General features: G+C 54.0%; 1 protein-coding gene across 1 annotated transcript in view; it reads right to left on the minus strand.

The window, feature by feature from the left end:
- The window catches only part of LOC119183270 (uncharacterized), an 84,183-nt gene extending 64,009 nt beyond the window's left edge, over nt 1-20,174 (minus strand). Inside the window, exon 1 of the mRNA XM_075874548.1 lies at nt 20,120-20,174. Coding sequence (XP_075730663.1) covers nt 20,120-20,174 — 55 coding nt within the window. The remainder of the gene's footprint in view (nt 1-20,119) is intronic.
- Between the last annotated feature and the right edge of the window lie 2,693 nt (nt 20,175-22,867).

A 22,867-nucleotide genomic window follows, 5' to 3' on the forward strand; every position in this document is an offset into this window, starting at 1 on the left:
CAGCCGATTGCGCTAGCCGATTGCGCCACGGAGACAGTCGTGCTCCACTCTCACCACCATCAGAACATATCTTCAAAGCTATCAGCGCAAAGAAAAAAAAGCGCAACACCACCACCGGGTGGGCTCGAAGCTCCAACTTTTCGGTTAACAGCCGATGCCGCTAGCCATTTGCGCCACGGAGACACTCGTGCTCCACTCTCACCACCGTCAGAACATTTCTTCAGAGCTATCAGCCCAAAGAAAAAAATGCGCCGCACCACCACCGAGTGGGCTCGAACCTCCAACCTTTCGGTTAACAGCCGATCGCGCTAGCCGATTGCGCCACGGAGACAGTCGTGCTTCACTCTCACCACCATCAGAACATAACTTCAAAGCTATCAGCCCAAAGAAAAAAAAGCGCCGCACCACCACCGGGTGGGCTCGAAACTCCAACCTTTCGGTTAACAGCCGATCGCGCTAGCCAATTGCGCCCCGGAGACAGTTCTGCTCAATTCTCACCACCATCAGAACATATCTTCAAAGCTATCAGCCCAAAGAACAAAAAGCGCCGCACCACCGCCGGTGGGCTCGAAACTCCAGCTGATCGCGCTAGCCAATTGCGCCGCGGAGACAGTCGTACTCCACTCTCACCACCCTCAGAACATATCTACAAAGCTATCAGCGCAAAGAAAAAAAGCGCAACACCACCACCGGGTGGGCTCGAAGCTCCAACTTTTCGGTTAACAGCCGATGCCGCTAGCCATTTGCGCCACGGAGACAGTCGTGCTCCACTCTCACCACCGTCAGAACATTTCTTCAGAGCTATCAGCCCAAAGAAAAAAAAAGCGCCGCGCCACCACCGGGTGGGCTTGAACCTCCAACCTTGCGGTTAACAGCCGATCGCGCTAGCCAATTGCGCCACGGAGACAGTCGTGCCCCACTTTCACCACCATCAGAACATATATTCAAAGCTATCAGCCCAAAGAAAAAAATGCGCCGCACCACCACCGAGTGGGCTCGAACCTCCAACCTTTCAGTTAACAGCCGATCGCGCTAGCCAATTGCGCCAAGGAGACAGTCGTACTCCACTCTCACCACCCTCAGAACATATCTTCAAAGCTATCAGCGCAAAGAAAAAAAAGCGCAACACCACCACCGGGTGGGCTCGAAGCTCCAACTTTTCGGTTAACAGCCGATGCCGCTAGCCATTTGCGCCACGGAGACACTCGTGCTCCACTCTCCCCACCATCAGAACATTTCTTCAGAGCTATCAGCCCAAAGAAAAAAATGCGCCGCACCACCACCGAGTGGGCTCGAACCTCCAACCTTTCAGTTAACAGCCGATCGCGCTAGCCAATTGCGCCAAGGAGACAGTCGTGCCCCACTTTCACCACCATCAGAACATATCTTCAAAGCTATCAGCCCAAAGAAAAAAAAGCGCCGCACCACCACCGGGTGGGCTCGAAACTCCAACCTTTCGGTTAACAGCCGATCGCGCTAGCCTATTGCGCCCCGGAGACAGTTCTGCTCCACTCTCACCACCATCACAACATATCTTCAAAGCTATCAGCCCAAAGAAAACAAAGCGCCGCACCACCGCCGGGTGGGCTCGAAACTCCAGCTGATCGCGCTAGCCAATTGCGCCGCGGAGACAGTCGTACTCCACTCTCACCACCCTCAGAACATATCTTCAAAGCTATCAGCCCAAAGAAAAAAAAGCGCCGCACCACCACCGGGTGTGCTCGAACCTCCAACCTTTCGGTTAACAGCCGATTGCGCTAGCCGATTGCGCCACGGAGACAGTCGTGCTCCACTCTCACCACCATCAGAACATATCTTCAAAGCTATCAGCGCAAAGAAAAAAAAGCGCAACACCACCACCGGGTGGGCTCGAAGCTCCAACTTTTCGGTTAACAGCCGATGCCGCTAGCCATTTGCGCCACGGAGACACTCGTGCTCCACTCTCACCACCGTCAGAACATTTCTTCAGAGCTATCAGCCCAAAGAAAAAAATGCGCCGCACCACCACCGAGTGGGGTCGAACCTCCAACCTTTCGGTTAACAGCCGATCGCGCTAGCCGATTGCGCCACGGAGACAGTCGTGCTTCACTCTCACCACCATCAGAACATATCTTCAAAGCTATCAGCGCAAAGAAAAAAAGCGCAACACCACCACCGGGTGGGCTCGAAGCTCCAACTTTTCGGTTAACAGCCGATCGCGCTAGCCGATTGCGGCATGGAGACAGTCCTGCTCCACTCTCACCACCCTCAGAACATATCTTCAAAGCTATCAGCCCAAAGAAAAAAAAAGCGCCGCACCATCACCGGGTGGGCTCGAACCTCCAACCTTTCGGTTAAGAGCCGATGCCGCTAGCCATTTGCGCCACGGAGACAGTCGTGCTCCACTCTCACCACCGTCAGAACATTTCTTCAGAGCTATCAGCCCACAGAAAAAAAAGCGCCGCGCCACCACCGGGTGGGCTTGAACCTCCAACGTTGCGGTTAACAGCCGATCGCGCTAGCCAATTGCGCCACGGAGACAGTCGTGCCCCACTTTCACCACCATCAGAACATATCTTCAAAGCTATCAGCGCAAAGAAAAAAGCAACACACCACTCCCGGGAGGGCTCGAAACTCCATCCTTTCGGTTAACAGCCGATTGCGCAAGCTAATTGCGCCACGGAGACAATCCTGCTCCACTCTCACCACCATCAGAACATAACTTCAAAGCTATCAGCCCAAAGAAAAAAAAGCGCCGCACCACCACCGGGTGGGCTCGAAACTCCAACCTTTCGGTTAACAGCCGATCGCGCTAGCCAATTGCGCCCCGGAGACAGTTCTGCTCAATTCTCACCACCATCAGAACATATCTTCAAAGCTATCAGCCCAAAGAACAAAAAGCGCCGCACCACCGCCGGGTGGGCTCGAAACTCCAGCTGATCGCGCTAGCCAATTGCGCCGCGGAGACAGTCGTACTCCACTCTCACCACCCTCAGAACATATCTACAAAGCTATCAGCGCAAAGAAAAAAAGCGCAACACCACCACCGGGTGGGCTCGAAGCTCCAACTTTTCGGTTAACAGCCGATGCCGCTAGCCATTTGCGCCACGGAGACACTCGTGCTCCACTCTCCCCACCGTCAGAACATTTCTTCAGAGCTATCAGCCCAAAGAAAAAAATGCGCCGCACCACCACCGAGTGGGCTCGAACCTCCAACCTTTCAGTTAACAGCCGATCGCGCTAGCCAATTGCGCCAAGGAGACAGTCGTGCCCCACTTTCACCACCATCAGAACATATCTTCAAAGCTATCAGCGCAAAGAAAAAAGCAACACACCACCACCGGGTGGGCTCGAACCTCCAACCTTTCGGTTAAGAGCCGATGCCGCTAGCCATTTGCGCCACGGAGACAGTCGTGCTTCACTCTCACCACCATCAGAACATATCTTCAAAGCTATCAGCGCAAAGAAAAAAAGCGCAACACCACCACCGGGTGGGCTCGAAGCTCCAACTTTTCGGTTAACAGCCGATCGCGCTAGCCGATTGTGCCACGGAGACAGTCGTGCTCCACTCTCACCACCGTCAGAACATTTCTTCAGAGCTATCAGCCCAAAGAAAAAAAAAAGCGCCGCGCCACCACCGGGTGGGCTTGAACCTCCAACCTTGCGGTTAACAGCCGATCGCGCTAGCCAATTGCGCCACGGAGACAGTCGTGCCCCACTTTCACCACCATCAGAACATATCTTCAAAGCTATCAGCCCAAAGAAAAAAATGTGCCGCACCACCACCGAGTGGGCTCGAACCTCCAACCTTTCAGTTAACAGCCGATCGCGCTAGCCAATTGCGCCAAGGAGACAGTCGTACTCCACTCTCACCACCCTCAGAACATATCTTCAAAGCTATCAGCGCAAAGAAAAAAAAGCGCAACACCACCACCGGGTGGGCTCGAAGCTCCAACTTTTCGGTTAACAGCCGATGCCGCTAGCCATTTGCGCCACGGAGACACTCGTGCTCCACTCTCCCCACCATCAGAACATTTCTTCAGAGCTATCAGCCAAAGAAAAAAATGCGCCGCACCACCACCGAGTGGGCTCGAACCTCCAACCTTTCAGTTAACAGCCGATCGCGCTAGCCGATTGCGCCAAGGAGACAGTCGTGCCCCACTTTCACCACCATCAGAACATATCTTCAAAGCTATCAGCCCAAAGAAAAAAAAGCGCCGCACCACCACCGGGTGGGCTCGAAACTCCAACCTTTCGGTTAACAGCCGATCGCGCTAGCCAATTGCGCCCCGGAGACAGTTCTGCTCCACTCTCACCACCATCACAACATATCTTCAAAGCTATCAGCCCAAAGAAAACAAAGCGCCGCACCACCGCCGGGTGGGCTCAAAACTCCAGCTGATCGCGCTAGCCAATTGCGCCGCGGAGACAGTCGTACTCCACTCTCACCACCCTCAGAACATATCTTCAAAGCTATCAGCCCAAAGAAAAAAAAAGCGCCGCACCACCACCGGGTGTGCTCGAACCTCCAACCTTTCGGTTAACAGCCGATTGCGCTAGCCGATTGCGCCACGGAGACAGTCGTGCTCCACTCTCACCACCATCAGAACATATCTTCAAAGCTATCAGCGCAAAGAAAAAAAAGCGCAACACCACCACCGGGTGGGCTCGAAGCTCCAACTTTTCGGTTAACAGCCGATGCCGCTAGCCATTTGCGCCACGGAGACACTCGTGCTCCACTCTCACCACCGTCAGAACATTTCTTCAGAGCTATCAGCCCAAAGAAAAAAATGCGCCGCACCACCACCGAGTGGGCTCGAACCTCCAACCTTTCGGTTAACAGCCGATCGCGCTAGCCGATTGCGCCACGGAGACAGTCGTGCTTCACTCTCACCACCATCAGAACATATCTTCAAAGCTATCAGCGCAAAGAAAAAAAGCGCAACACCACCACCGGGTGGGCTCGAAGCTCCAACTTTTCGGTTAACAGCCGATCGCGCTAGCCGATTGCGGCACGGAGACAGTCCTGCTCCACTCTCACCACCCTCAGAACATATCTTCAAAGCTATCAGCCCAAAGAAAAAAAAAGCGCCGCACCACCACCGGGTGGGCTCGAACCTCCAACATTTCGGTTAAGAGCCGATGCCGCTAGCCATTTGCGCCACGGAGACAGTCGTGCTCCACTCTCACCACCGTCAGAACATTTCTTCAAAGCTATCAGCCCAAAGAAAAAAAAGCGCCGCACCACCACCGGGTGGGCTCGAACCTCCAACTTTTCGGTTAACAGCCGATCGCGCTAGCCAATTGCGCCACGGAGACAGTCGTGCCCCACTTTCATTACAATCAGAACATATCTTCAAAGCTATCAGCGCAAAGAAAAAAGCAACACACCACTCCCGGGAGGGCTCGAAACTCCAACCTTTCGGTTAACAGCCGATCGCGCTAGCCAATTGCACCACGGAGACAGTCCTGCTCCACTCTCACCACCGTCAGAACATATCTTCAAAGCTATCAGCGCAAAGAAAAAAGCAACACACCCCTCCCGGGAGGGCTCGAACCTCCAACTTTTCGGTTAACAGCCGATCGCGCTAGCCAATTACGCCACGGAGACAGTCCTTCTACACTCTCACCACCGTCAGAACATTTCTCCAGAGCTATCAGCCGAAAGAAAAAAAAAGCGCTATACCACCACCGGGTGGGCTCGAACCTCCAACCTTTCCGTTAACAGCCGATAGCGCTAGCCAATTGCCCCACGGTGACAGTCGTGCTCCACTGTCACCACCGTCAGAACATTTCTTCAAAGCTATCAGCCCAAAGAAAAAAAAGCGCCGCCCCACCACCGGGTGGGCTCGAACCTCCAACCTTTCGGTTAACAGCCGATCGCGCTAGCCAATTGCGCCACGGAGACAGTCGTGCTCCACACTCACCACCGTAAGAACACATCTTCAAAGCTATCAGCGCAAAGAAAAAAGCAACACACAACTCCCTGGAGGGCTCGAAACCCCAACCTTTCGGTTAACAGCCGATCGCACTAGCCAATTGCGCCACGGAGACAGTCCTGCTCCACTCTCACCACCAGTAGAACATATCGTCAAAGCTATCAGCCCAAAGAAAAAAAGCGCCGCACCACCACCGGGTGGGCTCGAACCTCCAACCTTTCGGTTAACAGCCGATTGCGCTAGCCGATTGCGCCACGGAGACAGTCGTGCTTCACTCTCACCACCATCAGAACATATCTTCAAAGCTATCAGCGCAAAGAAAAAAAGCGCAACACCACCACCGGGTGGGCTCGAAGCTCCAACTTTTCGGTTAACAGCCGATCGCGCTTGCCGATTGCGGCATGGAGACAGTCCTGCTCCACTCTCACCACCCTCAGAACATATCTTCAAAGCTATCAGCCCAAAGAAAAAAAAAGCGCCGCACCATCACCGGGTGGGCTCGAACCTCCAACCTTTCGGTTAAGAGCCGATGCCGCTAGCCATTTGCGCCACGGAGACAGTCGTGCTCCACTCTCACCACCGTCAGAACATTTCTTCAGAGCTATCAGCCCACAGAAAAAAAAGCGCCGCGCCACCACCGGGTGGGCTTGAACCTCCAACGTTGCGGTTAACAGCCGATCGCGCTAGCCAATTGCGCCACGGAGACAGTCGTGCCCCACTTTCACCACCATCAGAACATATCTTCAAAGCTATCAGCGCGAAGAAAAAAGCAACACACCACTCCCGGGAGGGCTCGAAACTCCATCCTTTCGGTTAACAGCCGATCGCGCAAGCTAATTGCGCCACGGAGACAATCCTGCTCCACTCTCACCACCATCAGAACATAACTTCAAAGCTATCAGCCCAAAGAAAAAAAAGCGCCGCACCACCACCGGGTGGGCTCGAAACTCCAACCTTTCGGTTAACAGCCGATCGCGCTAGCCAATTGCGCCCCGGAGACAGTTCTGCTCAATTCTCACCACCATCAGAACATATCTTCAAAGCTATCAGCCCAAAGAACAAAAAGCGCCGCACCACCGCCGGGTGGGCTCGAAACTCCAGCTGATCGCGCTAGCCAATTGCGCCGCGGAGACAGTCGTACTCCACTCTCACCACCCTCAGAACATATCTACAAAGCTATCAGCGCAAAGAAAAAAAAGCGCAACACCACCACCGGGTGGGCTCGAAGCTCCAACTTTTCGGTTAACAGCCGATGCCGCTAGCCATTTGCGCCACGGAGACACTCGTGCTCCACTCTCCCCACCGTCAGAACATTTCTTCAGAGCTATCAGCCCAAAGAAAAAAATGCGCCGCACCACCATCGAGTGGGCTCGAACCTCCAACCTTTCAGTTAACAGCCGATCGCGCTAGCCAATTGCGCCAAGGAGACAGTCGTGCCCCACTTTCACCACCATCAGAACATATCTTCAAAGCTATCAGCGCAAAGAAAAAAGCAACACACCACCACCGGGTGGGCTCGAACCTCCAACCTTTCGGTTAAGAGCCGATGCCGCTAGCCATTTGCGCCACGGAGACAGTCGTGCTTCACTCTCACCACCATCAGAACATATCTTCAAAGCTATCAGCGCAAAGAAAAAAAGCGCAACACCACCACCGGGTGGGCTCGAAGCTCCAACTTTTCGGTTAACAGCCGATCGCGCTAGCCGATTGCGGCACAGAGACAGTCCTGCTCCACTCTCACCACCCTCAGAACATATCTTCAAAGATATCAGCCCAAAGAAAAAAAAGCGCCGCACCACCACCGGGTGGGCTCGAACCTCCAACCTTTCGGTTAAGAGCCGATGCCGCTGGCCATTTGCGCCACGGATACAGTCGTGCTCCACTCTCACCACCGTCAGAACATTTCTTCAGAGCTATCAGCCCAAAGAAAAAAAAAGCGCCGCGCCACCACCGGGTGGGCTTGAACCTCCAACCTTGCGGTTAACAGCCGATCGCGCTAGCCAATTGCGCCACGGAGACAGTCGTGCCCCACTTTCACCACCATCAGAACATATCTTCAAAGCTATCAGCCCAAAGAAAAAAATGCGCCGCACCACCACCGAGTGGGCTCGAACCTCCAACCTTTCAGTTAACAGCCGATCGCGCTAGCCAATTGCGCCAAGGAGACAGTCGTACTCTACTCTCACCACCCTCAGAACATATCTTCAAAGCTATCAGCGCAAAGAAAAAAAAGCGCAACACCACCACCGGGTGGGCTCGAAGCTCCAACTTTTCGGTTAACAGCCGATGCCGCTAGCCATTTGCGCCACGGAGACACTCGTGCTCCACCCTCCCCACCGTCAGAACATTTCTTCAGAGCTATCAGCCCAAAGAAAAAAATGCGCCGCACCACCACCGAGTGGGCTCGAACCTCCAACCTTTCAGTTAACAGCCGATCGCGCTAGCCAATTGCGCCATGGAGACAGTCGTGCCCCACTTTCACCACCATCAGAACATATCTTCAAAGCTATCAGCCCAAAGAAAAAAAAGTGCCGCACCACCACCGGGTGGGCTCGAAACTCCAACCTTTCGGTTAACAGCCGATCGCGCAAGCCAATTGCGCCCCGGAGACAGTTCTGCTCCACTCTCACCACCATCACAACATATCTTCAAAGCTATCAGCCCAAAGAAAAAAAAGCGCCGCACCAACGCCGGGTGGGCTCGAAACTCCAGCTGATCGCGCTAGCCAATTGCGCCGCGGAGACAGTCGTACTCCACTCTCACCACCCTCAGAACATATCTTCAAAGCTATCAGCCCAAAGAAAAAAAAGCGCCGCACCACCACCGGGTGTGCTCGAACCTCCAACCTTTCGGTTAACAGCCGATTGCGCTAGCCGATTGCGCCACGGAGACAGTCGTGCTCCAGTCTCACCACCATCAGAACATATCTTCAAAGCTATCAGCGCAAAGAAAAAAAAGCGCTACACCACCACCGGGTGGGCTCGAAGCTCCAACTTTTCGGTTAACAGCCGATGCCGCTAGCCATTTGCGCCACGGAGACACTCGTGCTCCACTCTCACCACCGTCAGAACATTTCTTCAGAGCTATCAGCCCAAAGAAAAAAATGCGCCGCACCACCACCGAGTGGGCTCGAACCTCCAACCTTTCGGTTAACAGCCGATCGCGCTAGCCGATTGCGCCACGGAGACAGTCCTGCTCCACTCTCACCACCCTCAGAACATATCTTCAAAGCTATCAGCACAAAGAAAAAAAAAGCGCCGCACCACCACCGGGTGGGCTCGAACCTCCAACCTTTCGGTTAAGAGCCGATGCCGCTAGCCATTTGCGCCACGGAGACAGTCGTGCTCCACTCTCACCACCGTCAGAACATTTCTTCAGAGCTATCAGCCCAAAGAAAAAAAAAGCGCCGCGCCACCACCGGGTGGGCTTGAACCTCCAACCTTGCGGTTAACAGCCGATCGCGCTAGCCAATTGCGCCACGGAGACAGTCGTGGCCCACTTTCACCACCATCAGAACATATCTTCAAAGCTATCAGCGCAAAGAAAAAAGCAACACACCACTCCCGGGAAGGCTCGAAACTCCATCCTTTCGGTTAACAGCCGATCGCGCTAGCTAATTGCGCCACGGAGACAATCCTGCTCCACTCTCACCACCATCAGAACATAACTTCAAAGCTATCAGCCCAAAAAAAAAAAGCGCCGCACCACCACCGGGTGTTCTCGAAACTCCAACCTTTCGGTTAACAGCCGATCGCGCTAGCCAATTGCGCCCCGGAGACAGTTCTGCTCCACTCTCACCACCATCAGAACATATCTTCAAAGCTATCAGCCCAAAGAAAAAAAAGCGCCGCACCACTGCCGGTTGGGCTCGAAACTCCAGCTGATCGCGCTAGCCAATTGCGCCGTGGAGACAGTCGTACTCCACTCTCACCACCCTCAGAACATATCTTCAAAGCTATCAGCCCAAAGAAAAAAAAGCGCCGCACCACCACCGGGTGTGCTCGAACCTCCAACCTTCCGGTTAACAGCCGATTGCGCCACGGAGACAGTCGTGCTCCACTCTCACCACCATCACAACATATCTTCAAAGCTATCAGCGCAAAGAAAAAAAAGCGCAACACCACCACCGGGTGAGCTCGAAGCTCCAACTTTTTCGGTTAACAGCCGATGCCGCTAGCCATTTGCGCCACGGAGACACTCGTGCTCCACTCTCACCACCGTCAGAACATTTCTTCAGAGCTATCAGCCCAAAGAAAAAAATGCGCCGCACCACCACCGAGTGTGCTCGAACCTCCAACCTTTCGGTTAACAGCCGATCGCGCTAGCCAATTGCGCCAAGGAGACAGTCGTGCCCCACTTTCACCACCATCAAAACATATCTTCAAAGCTATCAGCGCAAAGAAAAAAGCAACACACCACCACCGGGTTGGCTCGAACCTCCAACCTTTCGGTTAACAGCCGATTGCGCTAGCCGATTGCGCCACGGAGACAGTCGTGCTCCACTCTCATCACCGTCAGAACATATCTTCAAAGCTATCAGCGCGAAGAAAAACGCAACACATAACTCCCGGGAGGGCTCGAAACCCCAAGCTTTCGGTTAACAGCCGATCGCGCTAGCCAATTGCGCCACGGAGACAGTCCTGCTCCACTCTCACCACCATCAGAACATATCTTCAAAGCTATCAGCTGTTATGCCTGCGAGTCCACAGCGAACGGCCGTGCCTTTGAAAAAGGCAATCTGTGTCAAGGCCAGCCGCGAGCCCGCCTGACGCGATCAACAACTCAACGGCGTCAGCACGCCACGGCGCCTTTTTGTCGGCGCCTCTCTGGCGCCCACGTGCAGTGAGTCAGCGCACGTGCCAGCGAGACCGTCGAGTAAACAACGGGCGTCTTCATGTCTGGGGGTTTGACGCATTGCGCGGCGACCCCATTGGAGGAGTCTGCCCTGACGACCAGCGGCGCTTCTAATTGGACATTTTGGTTGGACCCGGTGCATATAAAAGAAGCCCTGCGGCGCGTCGCGATCGGGCGGTCCTAGGTGAAAGCTGACATGTGTGTCAGAGCGGACCCGTTTGAGAGCAGACCTATGTGTTAGAGAGAAGAGTTCGGCTCTTCGGGTCTCTTTCGGCCCCAGTGCCGAATTCGTAACGCCTCTGTATATATGCTGTACATAAACTTTTTTTAACTCACCGTCGTTTCGTCCGCTCGTCTATCAGCTCTGCGCAGAAGCCGTCGCGAGCTGAGAAACCTACGCTACCAAACGGCTGGTGACCTTCCCTGCGGAGTTCGAAACAGTGGCGCCTTCGGGACCGTGTTGGCGTCGCCGTCTTTCGAAACAGTGGTTGCAGCGGTGAGATTCGTAGCACCCTTCGTAACGTCGTCGGAGGTGCGCGTCGCAACAGTGTTGGCAGCTGTGGGATCGGCCGCCGTTGCAACAGCGGTGACATCGGCGGGATCGGTCCGCGTCGCAACAGTGATTGGCAGCTGCGGGATCGGCCGGCGTCAGCGACATCGATGCGGTGAGTGCCTGATGTTTTCCCCTCAGTTCACCAGACTACTCTAGCTCAGGTTATAGCAGTTTAGAGAAGGGCTGTGTGAAGCACTGAAGTGAGCTTTGATCGTTTCAAGCCAAGTCGAAGCGCTTTGAAACCAAAGTTAATGCAGAGGGGGTAAACACGGGAGTGTGAAAAATTGCTTGCGCGTCTTGCTAGTAGGCTTATAGTGGGTACGGCAAGTAGATTCTTAACAGGGGCAAACAGCAAGAGGCTAGTGTGAACGATGGAGAACCTTAAAGTGAAGGAACTCATCGAAATTTGTGAGGAACTCGGCATTACTTTGGGCCGTGCGAAACGAAAGCAAGCGATCCTTGAGATCATGAAGCATGAGGGAGTGTCGGCTGAGGAAGTCGATGAGGCCTGGGTGGATATCAAAGCACGCCGCGAGGAGGCTGAAGGGCGAGAAACTCGCGAACGTGAGGAGGCTGAAAGGCGCGAAGCTCGCGAAGAAGCTGAAAGGCGCGAAGCTCGCGAACGTGAAGAAGCTGAAAGGCGCCAACGTCGCGAGGAGGCCGAGAGACAGGAGCGCCTCGAGTTGAAACGAATAGAATTGGCAATCCTACAGTGTTCGCAGGCGCCTAGCGTAGCTTCACCGACGATTCAGGTCAGCGGTTTTAGAATGCGGGACCAACTGCCACCGTTCGTAGTAGGCGAGGACATGGCGAAGTATCTCGTCAAGTTTGAACACGTCTGTGAGCGAAACGCTTTGGAGCGGTCTCTTTGGGCGCGGAACCTGTTAGCTCTTCTTCCCGGCGAAGTGTCCGACGCGGTAACTTGCTTGTCGAGGGAAGCGTTTGAGAGCTATGACGAGGTTAAGGAAGTGCTCTTGAGACGTTATAAGTTGTCACCCGAGGCTTTCAGGCAAAGGTTCCGGTATGCTAAAAAGGGGAATGAGTCACACATTGACTTCGCGTTTCGTCTTAAAGCCGATTTATTGAATGGCTCAAGGGCGAAGGTGTTTATGACGACCGCGATAAAGTGGTGGAATGCGTTGCAATGGAGCAATTCTACCGCTGCATCGAGGAGGATGTCAAACTTTGGCTGCAGGACAGACTTTGTGAAGTACAGCTAAACAAGGCAGCAGAGTTAGCTCAGGAGTATTATACTCGCCGAAAGTTGCATAGCAGGGCAGTGCGCGTGGAAAAGGACGAAAGGAAAGAGGGCTTTTCAAGGAAACCTGATCAACGGAAACCCGCTCCGCACAGTAATTTCAAGAAGGACCCGTCTCTTACGAAGGACACTGTAGGGGAAGGACAAACGGAAGCGGAGAAATCGAGTCAGGTTTCTACCACACGGGCATTTCAATCGGAAAACAAACGGAAGCCGCTAATCTGCTACAACTGCAAAAAGGAAGGACACACCGCGAGAAACTGCCAGGAAACGTTTGCCTTCGCAACGATCCGAGAATCAGAAAAAAACATGCGGTTGTTGGAGCCGTATCTCCAAGAAATTAGGGGGAATGAGAAAACGTGCCGAGCACTTAGAGACTAAGCGGCAACCATTGACGTTGTCCATCCTTCATTGGTGTCTCCGGATGACTTTACAGGAGAACGCGCGTGGATCAGGCAAGTCGCCGAGGAGCAGAGTGCTTGCCTACCAACAGCTACGGTTGTCATTGAAGGCCCGTTTGGTAAGCTTCGCACCGAAGCGGCTGTTCCTGCCGCGCTAAACGATCGTTTTCCTTATCTTTTCTCCAACAACTCAGAGCAGCTTCTCAAAGAGCAGGGCAAATCGTTCTTCCCCAACTTAGCGTGCATGGCCCTCACGCGATCGCAAGCGCGAAAGCTTTCGCAGAAGCTTGATCTGGTTCAATGCAGTGAACTCTCAAGTGACCTTGTCGGCGGGTCGACAGAACCCCAGAATGGAAATTTTCTGCATGAGTCATGTGAGCGGTCACGCGAGCGGCCCGTCGCGGAAGTGGCCGGCGAGGTGTGCGTAGGGGGAGACGACAAGGCGCCATTGAGTCGGAGCGAGAGGGTTGCAACGCTCTCGCCTGTAGCGGAAAGTTGGAGCGAGCTGCCGAGAGTTGATCGAGAGACGCTCATTCGAGAGCAGCGTGAAGATCTCTCGATTGAAGCGCTAGTGGAAAGCCACAAAAACGCGGCACAAGTTCTGTCGAAGGAGCACTAGGAGAAATCGGTGAAGAAGCACGCTTTTGAAGTTGATGATCAGGTAATGCTGCTGCAGCCGTCCAAAAGGAACAAGCTTGATGTTGATTAGGAAGGGCCCGCCAAAGTATTATCGAAGCCTTGCGATACAAATTATCAAGTGAAATTAGGAAGGCGGCCGGACTAAATCTACAACTTGAAAGCAGTCGTAAATCAGCTGTTGAATGCTTCAGAGGAAGAGGGAGCAGAAATTTTTAGTTCTAGTGAGGCAATCGAAAGGGAATCGGAGGTAATCTGGGAGCAGATAAACCTAGAGCCTAGGTTAAGTGAAGTGCAAAAGGAGGACCCGAGAAAGATTGTTTTGGTGTTTGAAGACGTGTTTTCGGACCGCCCCGGAAACACGAGGGTGATCGAACACGATATCGAGCTAAGCGGTGAGGAGTCAATCCGTAGCAAGCCGTATCGTTGTTCCCCTGTGCAACGTCGCAAGTGTGAGCCGCTCTTGGTACCGCATAGGTATCGTCGCCTAAAAGTGGCCGGTTACTGAGATGGAGCATGTTACTCCGGCAGCACAACTTCGACGTGCGCTAAAAAAAAGGGGGAACGCTATACGCTAATGCAGGTGCATTGAGCAGTGCGTTCTAACTACTACCTTCTCAACCTTTCGGTTTCTCGCTGGCGATTCGGGGCAAAATTTTGACCTCATCACGACCTGGGCTGAGCGCGCTCGCTCAGAGTGATGATCTCAAGGGGCCAACTTTATGTTGTATTTTGATTCGTTACGTTGTTGTACGTGGGAAAAGAAATTGAGTTGCCATTTTAAGAGTCTTGTGTCCCACATGTGCCTCTTGATGTAGGGGGAACGAAATTCCTGTAGACACTTAGCTAGGTATATGTTGTACTATACTTTGTCTGGTGTTCTGTCGGGTGACCGAGGGCACTTGCTTGTGTCGTGTGTTGTCTGTTGTCGAACCGTTCTTAGCAAGTTGCAGAACCATCGACAAGTGCTGAAACCAAGGATCGTCAGAGACGAGCGAAGCTGGTCAGCAAGTTGTGGCGACAAGCCAGTGGAGCTGGGATCCGTCGTCAAGAATGGGATGAGTTCCCGGAACAGAGTGTGGAGCTGCATTCTCCCCATGGCCCTGGAGGCGAACCTGGAGGGACCTGGCGAAGGAGCGCGCCTGTCATCCGAGCCCCGTGGAAGCAGCTCGTCTTTTCGGCGCATTGTCTGGCGGCGGGGGTGCTGTTATGCCTGCGAGTCCACAGCGAACGGCCGTGCCTCTGAAAAAGGCAATCTGTGTCAAGGCCAGCCGCGAGCCCGCCTGACGCGATCAACAACTCAACGGCGTCAGTACGCCACGGCGCCTTTCTGTCGGCACCTCTCTGGCGCCCACGTGCAGTGAGTCAGCGCACCTGCCCGCGAGCCCGTCGAGTAAACAACGGGCGTCTTCATGTCTGGGGGTCTGACGCATTGCGCGGCGACCCCATTGGAGGAGTCTGCCCTGACGACCAGCGGCGCTTCTAATTGGACATTTTGGTTGGACCCGGTGCATATAAAAGAAGCCCTGCGTCGCGTCGCGATCGGGCGGTCCAAGGTGAAAGCTGACATGTGTGTCAGAGCGGACCCGTTTGAGAGCAGACCTATGTGTTAGAGAGGAGAGCTCGGCTCTTCGAGTCTCTGTCGGCCCCAGTGCCGAATTTGTAACTCCTCTGTATATATGCTGTACATAAACCTTGTTTAACTCACCGTCGTCTCGTCCGCTCGTCTATCAGCTCTGCGCAGAAGCAGTCGCGAGCTGAGAAACCTACGCTACCAAACGGCTGGTGACCTTCCCTGCGGAGTTTGAAACAGTGGCGCCTTCGGGACCGTGTTGGCGTCGCCGTCTTTCGAAACAGTGGTTGCAGCGGTGAGATTCGTAGCGCCCTTCGTAACGTCGTCGGAGGTGCGCGTCGCAACAGTGTTGGCAGCTGTGGGATCGGCCGCCGTCGCAACAGCGGTGGCATCGGCGGGATCGGTCCGCGTCGCAACACTGCCCAAAGAAAAAAAAGCGCTGCACCACCACCGGGTGGGCTCGAACCTCCAACCTTTCGGTTAACAGCCGATCGCGCTAGCCAATTGCGCCACGGAGACAGTCGTGCCCCACTTTCATCACCATCAGAACATATCTTCAAAGCTATCAGAGCAAAGAAAAAAGCAACACACCACTCCTGGGAGGGCTCGAAACTGCAACCTTTCGGTTAACAGCCGATCGCGCTAGCCAATTGCACCACGGAGACAGTCCTGCTCCACTCTCACCACCGTCAGAACATATCTTCAAAGCTATCAGCGCAAAGAAAAAAGCAACACACCCCTCCCGGGAGGGCTCGACCCTCCAACTTTTCGGTTAACAGCCGATCGCGCTAGCCAATTGCGCCACGGAGACAGTCCTGCTACACTCTCACCACCGTCAGAACATTTCTCCAGAGCTATCAGACCAGAGAAAAAAAAGCGCTGCACCACCACCGGGTGGGCTCGAACCTCCAACCTTTCGGTTAAGAGCCGATGCCGCTAGCCATTTGCGCCACGGAGACAGTCGTGCTCCACTCTCACCACCGTCAGAACATTTCTTCAGAGCTATCAGCCCAAAGAAAAAAAAAGCGCCGCGCCACCACCGGGTGGGCTTGAACCTCCAACCTTGCGGTTAACAGCCGATCGCGCTAGCCAATTGCGCCACGGAGACAGTCGTGCCCCACTTTCACCACCATCAGAACATATCTTCAAAGCTATCAGCGCAAAGAAAAAAGCAACACACCACTCCCGGGAAGGCTCGAAACTCCATCCTTTCGGTTAACAGCCGATCGCGCTAGCCAATTGCGCCCCGGAGACAGTTCTGCTCCACTCTCACCACCATCAGAACATATCTTCAAAGCTATCAGCCCAAAGAAAAAAAAGCGCCGCACCACTGCCGGGTGGGCTCGAAACTCCAGCTGATCGCGCTAGCCAATTGCGCCGTGGAGACAGTCGTACTCCACTCTCACCACCCTCAGAACATATCTTCAAAGCTATCAGCCCAAAGAAAAAAAAGCGCCGCACCACCACCGGGTGTGCTCGAACCTCCAACCTTCCGGTTAACAGCCGATTGCGCCACGGAGACAGTCGTGCTCCACTCTCACCACCATCAGAACATATCTTCAAAGCTATCAGCGCAAAGAAAAAAAAGCGCAACACCACCACCGGGTGGGCTCGAAGCTCCAACTTTTCGGTTAACAGCCGATGCCGCTAGCCATTTGCGCCAAGGAGACACTCGTGCTCCACTCTCACCACCGTCAGAACATTTCTTCAGAGCTATCAGCCCAAAGAAAAAAATGCGCCGCACCACCACCGAGTGGGCTCGAACCTCCAACCTTTCGGTTAACAGCCGATCGCGCTAGCCAATTGCGCCAAGGAGACAGTCGTGCCCCAGTTTCACCACCATCAAAACATATCTTCAAAGCTATCAGCGCAAAGAAAAAAGCAACACACCACCACCGGGTTGGCTCGAACCTCCAACCTTTCGGTTAACAGCCGATTGCGCTAGCCGATTGCGCCACGGAGACAGTCGTGCTCCACTCTCATCACCGTCAGAACATATCTTCAAAGCTATCAGCGCAAAGAAAAACGCAACACATAACTCCCGGGAGGGCTCGAAACCCCAAGCTTTCGGTTAACAGCCGATCGCGCTAGCCAATTGCGCCACGGAGACAGTCCTGCTCCACTCTCACCACCATCAGAACATATCTTCAAAGCTATCAGCTGTTATGCCTGCGAGTCCACAGCGAACGGCCGTGCCTTTGAAAAAGGCAATCTGTGTCAAGGCCAGCCGCGAGCCCGCCTGACGCGATCAACAACTTAACGGCGTCAGCACGCCACGGCGCCTTTTTGTCGGCGCCTCTCTGGCGCCCACGTGCAGTGAGTCAGCGCACGTGCCAGCGAGACCGTCGAGTAAACAACGGGCGTCTTCATGTCTGGGGGTTTGACGCATTGCGCGGCGACCCCATTGGAGGAGTCTGCCCTGACGACCAGCGGCGCTTCTAATTGGACATTTTGGTTGGACCCGGTGCATATAAAAGAAGCCCTGCGGCGCGTCGCGATCGGGCGGTCCTAGGTGAAAGCTGACATGTGTGTCAGAGCGGACCCGTTTGAGAGCAGACCTATGTGTTAGAGAGAAGAGCTCGGCTCTTCGAGTCTCTTTCGGCCCCAGTGCCGAATTCGTAACGCCTCTGTATATATGCTGTACATAAACCTTTTTTAACTCACCGTCGTCTCGTCCGCTCGTCTATCAGCTCTGCGCAGAAGCAGTCGCGAGCTGAGAAACCTACGCTACCAAACGGCTGGTGACCTTCCCTGCGGAGTTCGAAACAGTGGCGCCTTCGGGACCGCGTTGGCGTCGCCGTCTTTCGAAACAGTGGTTGCCGCGGTGAGATTCGTAGCACCCTTCGTAACGTCGTCGGAGGTGCGCGTCGCAACAGTGTTGGCAGCTGTGGGATCGGCCGCCGTCGCAACAGCGGTGGCATCGGCGGGATCGGTCCGCGTCGCAACAGTGATTGGCAGCTGCGGGATCGGCCGGCGTCAGCGACATCGATGCGGTGAGTGCCTGATGTTTTCCCCTCAGTTCAACAGACTACTCTAGCTGAGGTTATAGCAGTTTAGAGAAGGGCTGTGTGAAGCATTGAAGTGAGCTTTGATCGTTTCAAGCCAAGTCGAAGCGCTTTGAAACCAAAGTTAATGCAGAGGGGGTAAACACGGGAGTGTGAAAAATTGCTTGCGCGTCTTGCTAGTAGGCTTATAGTGGGTACGGCAAGTAGATTCTTAACAGGGGCAAACAGCAAGAGGCTAGTGTGAACGATGGAGAACCTTAAAGTGAAGGAACTCATCGAAATTTGTGAGGAACTCGGCATTACTTTGGGCCGTGCGAAACAAAAGCAAGCGATCCTTGAGATCATGAAGCATGAGGGAGTGTCGGCTGAGGAAGTCGATGAGGCCTGGGTGGATATCAAAGCACGCCGCGAGGAGGCTGAAGGGCGAGAAACTCGCGAACGTGAGGAGGCTGAAAGGCGCGAAGCTCGCGAAGAAGCTGAAAGGCGCGAAGCTCGCGAACGTGAAGAAGCTGAAAGGCGCGAACGTCGCGAGGAGGCCGAGAGACAGGAGCGCCTCGAGTTGAAACGAATAGAATTGGCAATCCTACAGTGTTCGCAGGCGCCTAGCGTAGCTTCTCCGACGATTCAGGTCAGCGGTTTTAGAATGCGGGACCAACTGCCACCGTTCGTAGTAGGCGAGGACATGGCGAAGTATCTCGTCAAGTTTGAACACGTCTGTGAGCGAAACGCTTTGGAGCGGTCTCTTTGGGCGCGGAACCTGTTAGCTCTTCTTCCCGGCGAAGTGTCCGACGCGGTAACTTGCTTGTCGAGGGAAGCGTTTGAGAGCTATGACGAGGTTAAGGAAGTGCTCTTGAGACGTTATAAGTTGTCACCCGAGGCTTTCAGGCAAAGGTTCCGGTATGCTAAAAAGGGGAATGAGTCACACATTGACTTCGCGTTTCGTCCTAAAGCCGATTTATTGAATGGCTCAAGGGCGAAGGTGTTTATGACGACCGCGATAAAGTGGTGGAATGCGTTGCAATGGAGCAATTCTACCGCTGCATCGAGGAGGATGTCAAACTTTGGCTGCAGGACAGACTTTGTGAAGTACAGCTAAACAAGGCAGCAGAGTTAGCTCAGGAGTATTATACTCGCCGAAAGTTGCATAGCAGGGCAGTGCGCGTGGAAAAGGACGAAAGGAAAGAGGGCTTTTCAAGGAAACCTGATCAACGGAAACCCGCTCCGCACCGTAATTTCAAGAAGGACCCGTCTCTTACGAAGGACACTGTAGGGGAAGGACAAACGGAAGCGGAGAAATCGAGTCAGGTTTCTACCACACGGGCATTTGAATCGGAAAACAAACGGAAGCCGCTAATCTGCTACAACTGCAAAAAGGAAGGACACACCGCGAGAAACTGCCAGGAAACGTTTGCCTTCGCAACGATCCGAGAATCAGAAAAAAACATGCGGTTGTTGGAGCCGTATCTCCAAGAAATTAGGGGGAATGAGAAAACGTGCCGAGCACTTAGAGACTCAGCGGCAACCATTGACGTTGTCCATCCTTCATTGGTGTCTCCGGATGACTTTACAGGAGAACGCGCGTGGATCAGGCAAGTCGCCGAGGAGCAGAGTGCTTGCCTACCAACAGCTACGGTTGTCATTGAAGGCCCGTTTGGTAAGCTTCGCACCGAAGCGGCTGTTCCTGCCGCGCTAAACGATCGTTTTCCTTATCTTTTCTCCAACAACTCAGAGCAGCTTCTCAAAGAGCAGGGCAAATCGTTCTTCCCCAACTTAGCGTGCATGGCCCTCACGCGATCGCAAGCGCGAAAGCTTTCGCAGAAGCTTGATCTGGTTCAATGCAGTGAACTCTCAAGTGACCTTGTCGGCGGGTCGACAGAACCCCAGAAAGGAAATTTTCTGCATGAGTCATGTGAGCGGTCACGCGAGCGGCCCGTCGCGGAAGTGGCCGGCGAGGTGTGCGTAGGGGGAGACGACATGGTGCCATTGAGTCGGAGCGAGAGGGTTGCAACGCTCTCGCCTGTAGCGGAAAGTTGGAGCGAGCTGCCGAGAGTTGATCGAGAGACGCTCATTCGAGAGCAGCGTGAGGATCTCTCGATTGAAGCGCTAGTGGAAAGCCACAAAAACGCGGCACAAGTTCTGTCGAAGGAGCACTAGGAGAAATCGGTGAAGAAGCGCGCTTTTGAAGTTGATGATCAGGTAATGCTGCTGCAGCCGTCCAAAAGGAACAAGCTTGATGTTGATTAGGAAGGGCCCGCCAAAGTATTATCGAAGCCTTGCGATACAAATTATCAAGTGAAATTAGGAAGGCGGCCGGACTAAATCTACAACTTGAAAGCAGTCGTAAATCAGCTGTTGAATGCTTCAGAGGAAGAGGGAGCAGAAATTTTTAGTTCTAGTGAGGCAATCGAAAGGGAATCGGAGGTAATCTGGGAGCAGATAAACCTAGAGCCTAGGTTAAGTGAAGTCCAAAAGGAGGACCCGAGAAAGATTGTTTTGGTGTTTGAAGACGTGTTTTCGGACCGCCCCGGAAACACGAGGGTGATCGAACACGATATCGAGCTAAGCGGTGAGGAGTCAATCCGTAGCAAGCCGTATCGTTGTTCCCCTGTGCAACGTCGCAAGTGTGAGCCGCTCTTGGTACCGCATAGGTATCGTCGCCTAAAAGTGGCCGGTTACTGAGATGGAGCATGTTACTCCGGCAGCACAACTTCGACGTGCGCTAAAAAAAAGGGGAACTCTATACGCTAATGCAGGTGCATTGAGCAGTGCGTTCTAACTACTACCTTCTCAACCTTTCGGTTTCTCGCTGGCGATTCGGGGCAAAATTTTGACCTCATCACGACCTGGGCTGAGCGCTCTCGCTCAGAGTGATGATCTCAAGGGGCCAACTTTATGTTGTATTCTGATTCGTTACTTTGTTGTACGTGGGAAAAGAAATTGAGTTGCCATTTTAAGAGTCTTGTGTCCCACATGTGCCTCTTGATGTAGGGGGAACGAAATTCCTGTAGACACTTAGCTAGGTATATGTTGTACTATACTTTGTCTGGTGTTCTGTCGGGTGACCGAGGGCACTTGCTTGTGTCGTGTGTTGTCTGTTGTCGAACCGTTCTTAGCAAGTTGCAGAACCATCGACAAGTGCTGAAACCAAGGATCGTCAGAGACGAGCGAAGCTGGTCAGCAAGTTGTGGCGACAAGCCAGTGGAGCTGGGATCCGTCGTCAAGAATGGGATGAGTTCCCGGAACAGAGTGTGGAGCTGCATTCTCCCCATGGCCCTGGAGGCGAACCTGGAGGGACCTGGCGAACGAGCGCGCCTGTCATCCGAGCCCCGTGGAAGCAGCTCGTCTTTTCGGCGCATTGTCTGGCGGCGGGGGTGCTGTTATGCCTGCGAGTCCACAGCGAACGGCCGTGCCTCTGAAAAAGGCAATCTGTGTCAAGGCCAGCCGCGAGCCCGCCTGACGCGATCAACAACTCAACGGCGTCAGTACGCCACGGCGCCTTTCTGTCGGCACCTCTCTGGCGCCCACGTGCAGTGAGTCAGCGCACCTGCCCGCGAGCCCGTCGAGTAAACAACGGGCGTCTTCATGTCTGGGGGTCTGACGCATTGCGCGGCGACCCCATTGGAGGAGTCTGCCCTGACGACCAGCGGCGCTTCTAATTGGACATTTTGGTTGGACCCGGTGCATATAAAAGAAGCCCTGCGTCGCGTCGCGATCGGGCGGTCCAAGGTGAAAGCTGACATGTGTGTCAGAGCGGACCCGTTTGAGAGCAGACCTATGTGTTAGAGAGGAGAGCTCGGCTCTTCGAGTCTCTGTCGGCCCCAGTGCCGAATTTGTAACTCCTCTGTATATATGCTGTACATAAACCTTGTTTAACTCACCGTCGTCTCGTCCGCTCGTCTATCAGCTCTGCGCAGAAGCAGTCGCGAGCTGAGAAACCTACGCTACCAAACGGCTGGTGACCTTCCCTGCGGAGTTTGAAACAGTGGCGCCTTCGGGACCGTGTTGGCGTCGCCGTCTTTCGAAACAGTGGTTGCAGCGGTGAGATTCGTAGCGCCCTTCGTAACGTCGTCGGAGGTGCGCGTCGCAACAGTGTTGGCAGCTGTGGGATCGGCCGCCGTCGCAACAGCGGTGGCATCGGCGGGATCGGTCCGCGTCGCAACACTGCCCAAAGAAAAAAAAGCGCTGCACCACCACCGGGTGGGCTCGAACCTCCAACCTTTCGGTTAACAGCCGATCGCGCTAGCCAATTGCGCCACGGAGACAGTCGTGCCCCACTTTCATCACCATCAGAACATATCTTCAAAGCTATCAGAGCAAAGAAAAAAGCAACACACCACTCCTGGGAGGGCTCGAAACTGCAACCTTTCGGTTAACAGCCGATCGCGCTAGCCAATTGCACCACGGAGACAGTCCTGCTCCACTCTCACCACCGTCAGAACATATCTTCAAAGCTATCAGCGCAAAGAAAAAAGCAACACACCCCTCCCGGGAGGGCTCGACCCTCCAACTTTTCGGTTAACAGCCGATCGCGCTAGCCAATTGCGCCACGGAGACAGTCCTGCTACACTCTCACCACCGTCAGAACATTTCTCCAGAGCTATCAGACCAGAGAAAAAAAAGCGCTGCACCACCACCGGGTGGGCTCGAACCTCCAACCTTTCGGTTAAGA

Source organism: Rhipicephalus microplus, chromosome 9, assembly GCF_043290135.1.
Source record: "Rhipicephalus microplus isolate Deutch F79 chromosome 9, USDA_Rmic, whole genome shotgun sequence".
Lineage (NCBI taxonomy): Eukaryota > Metazoa > Arthropoda > Arachnida > Ixodida > Ixodidae > Rhipicephalus > Rhipicephalus microplus.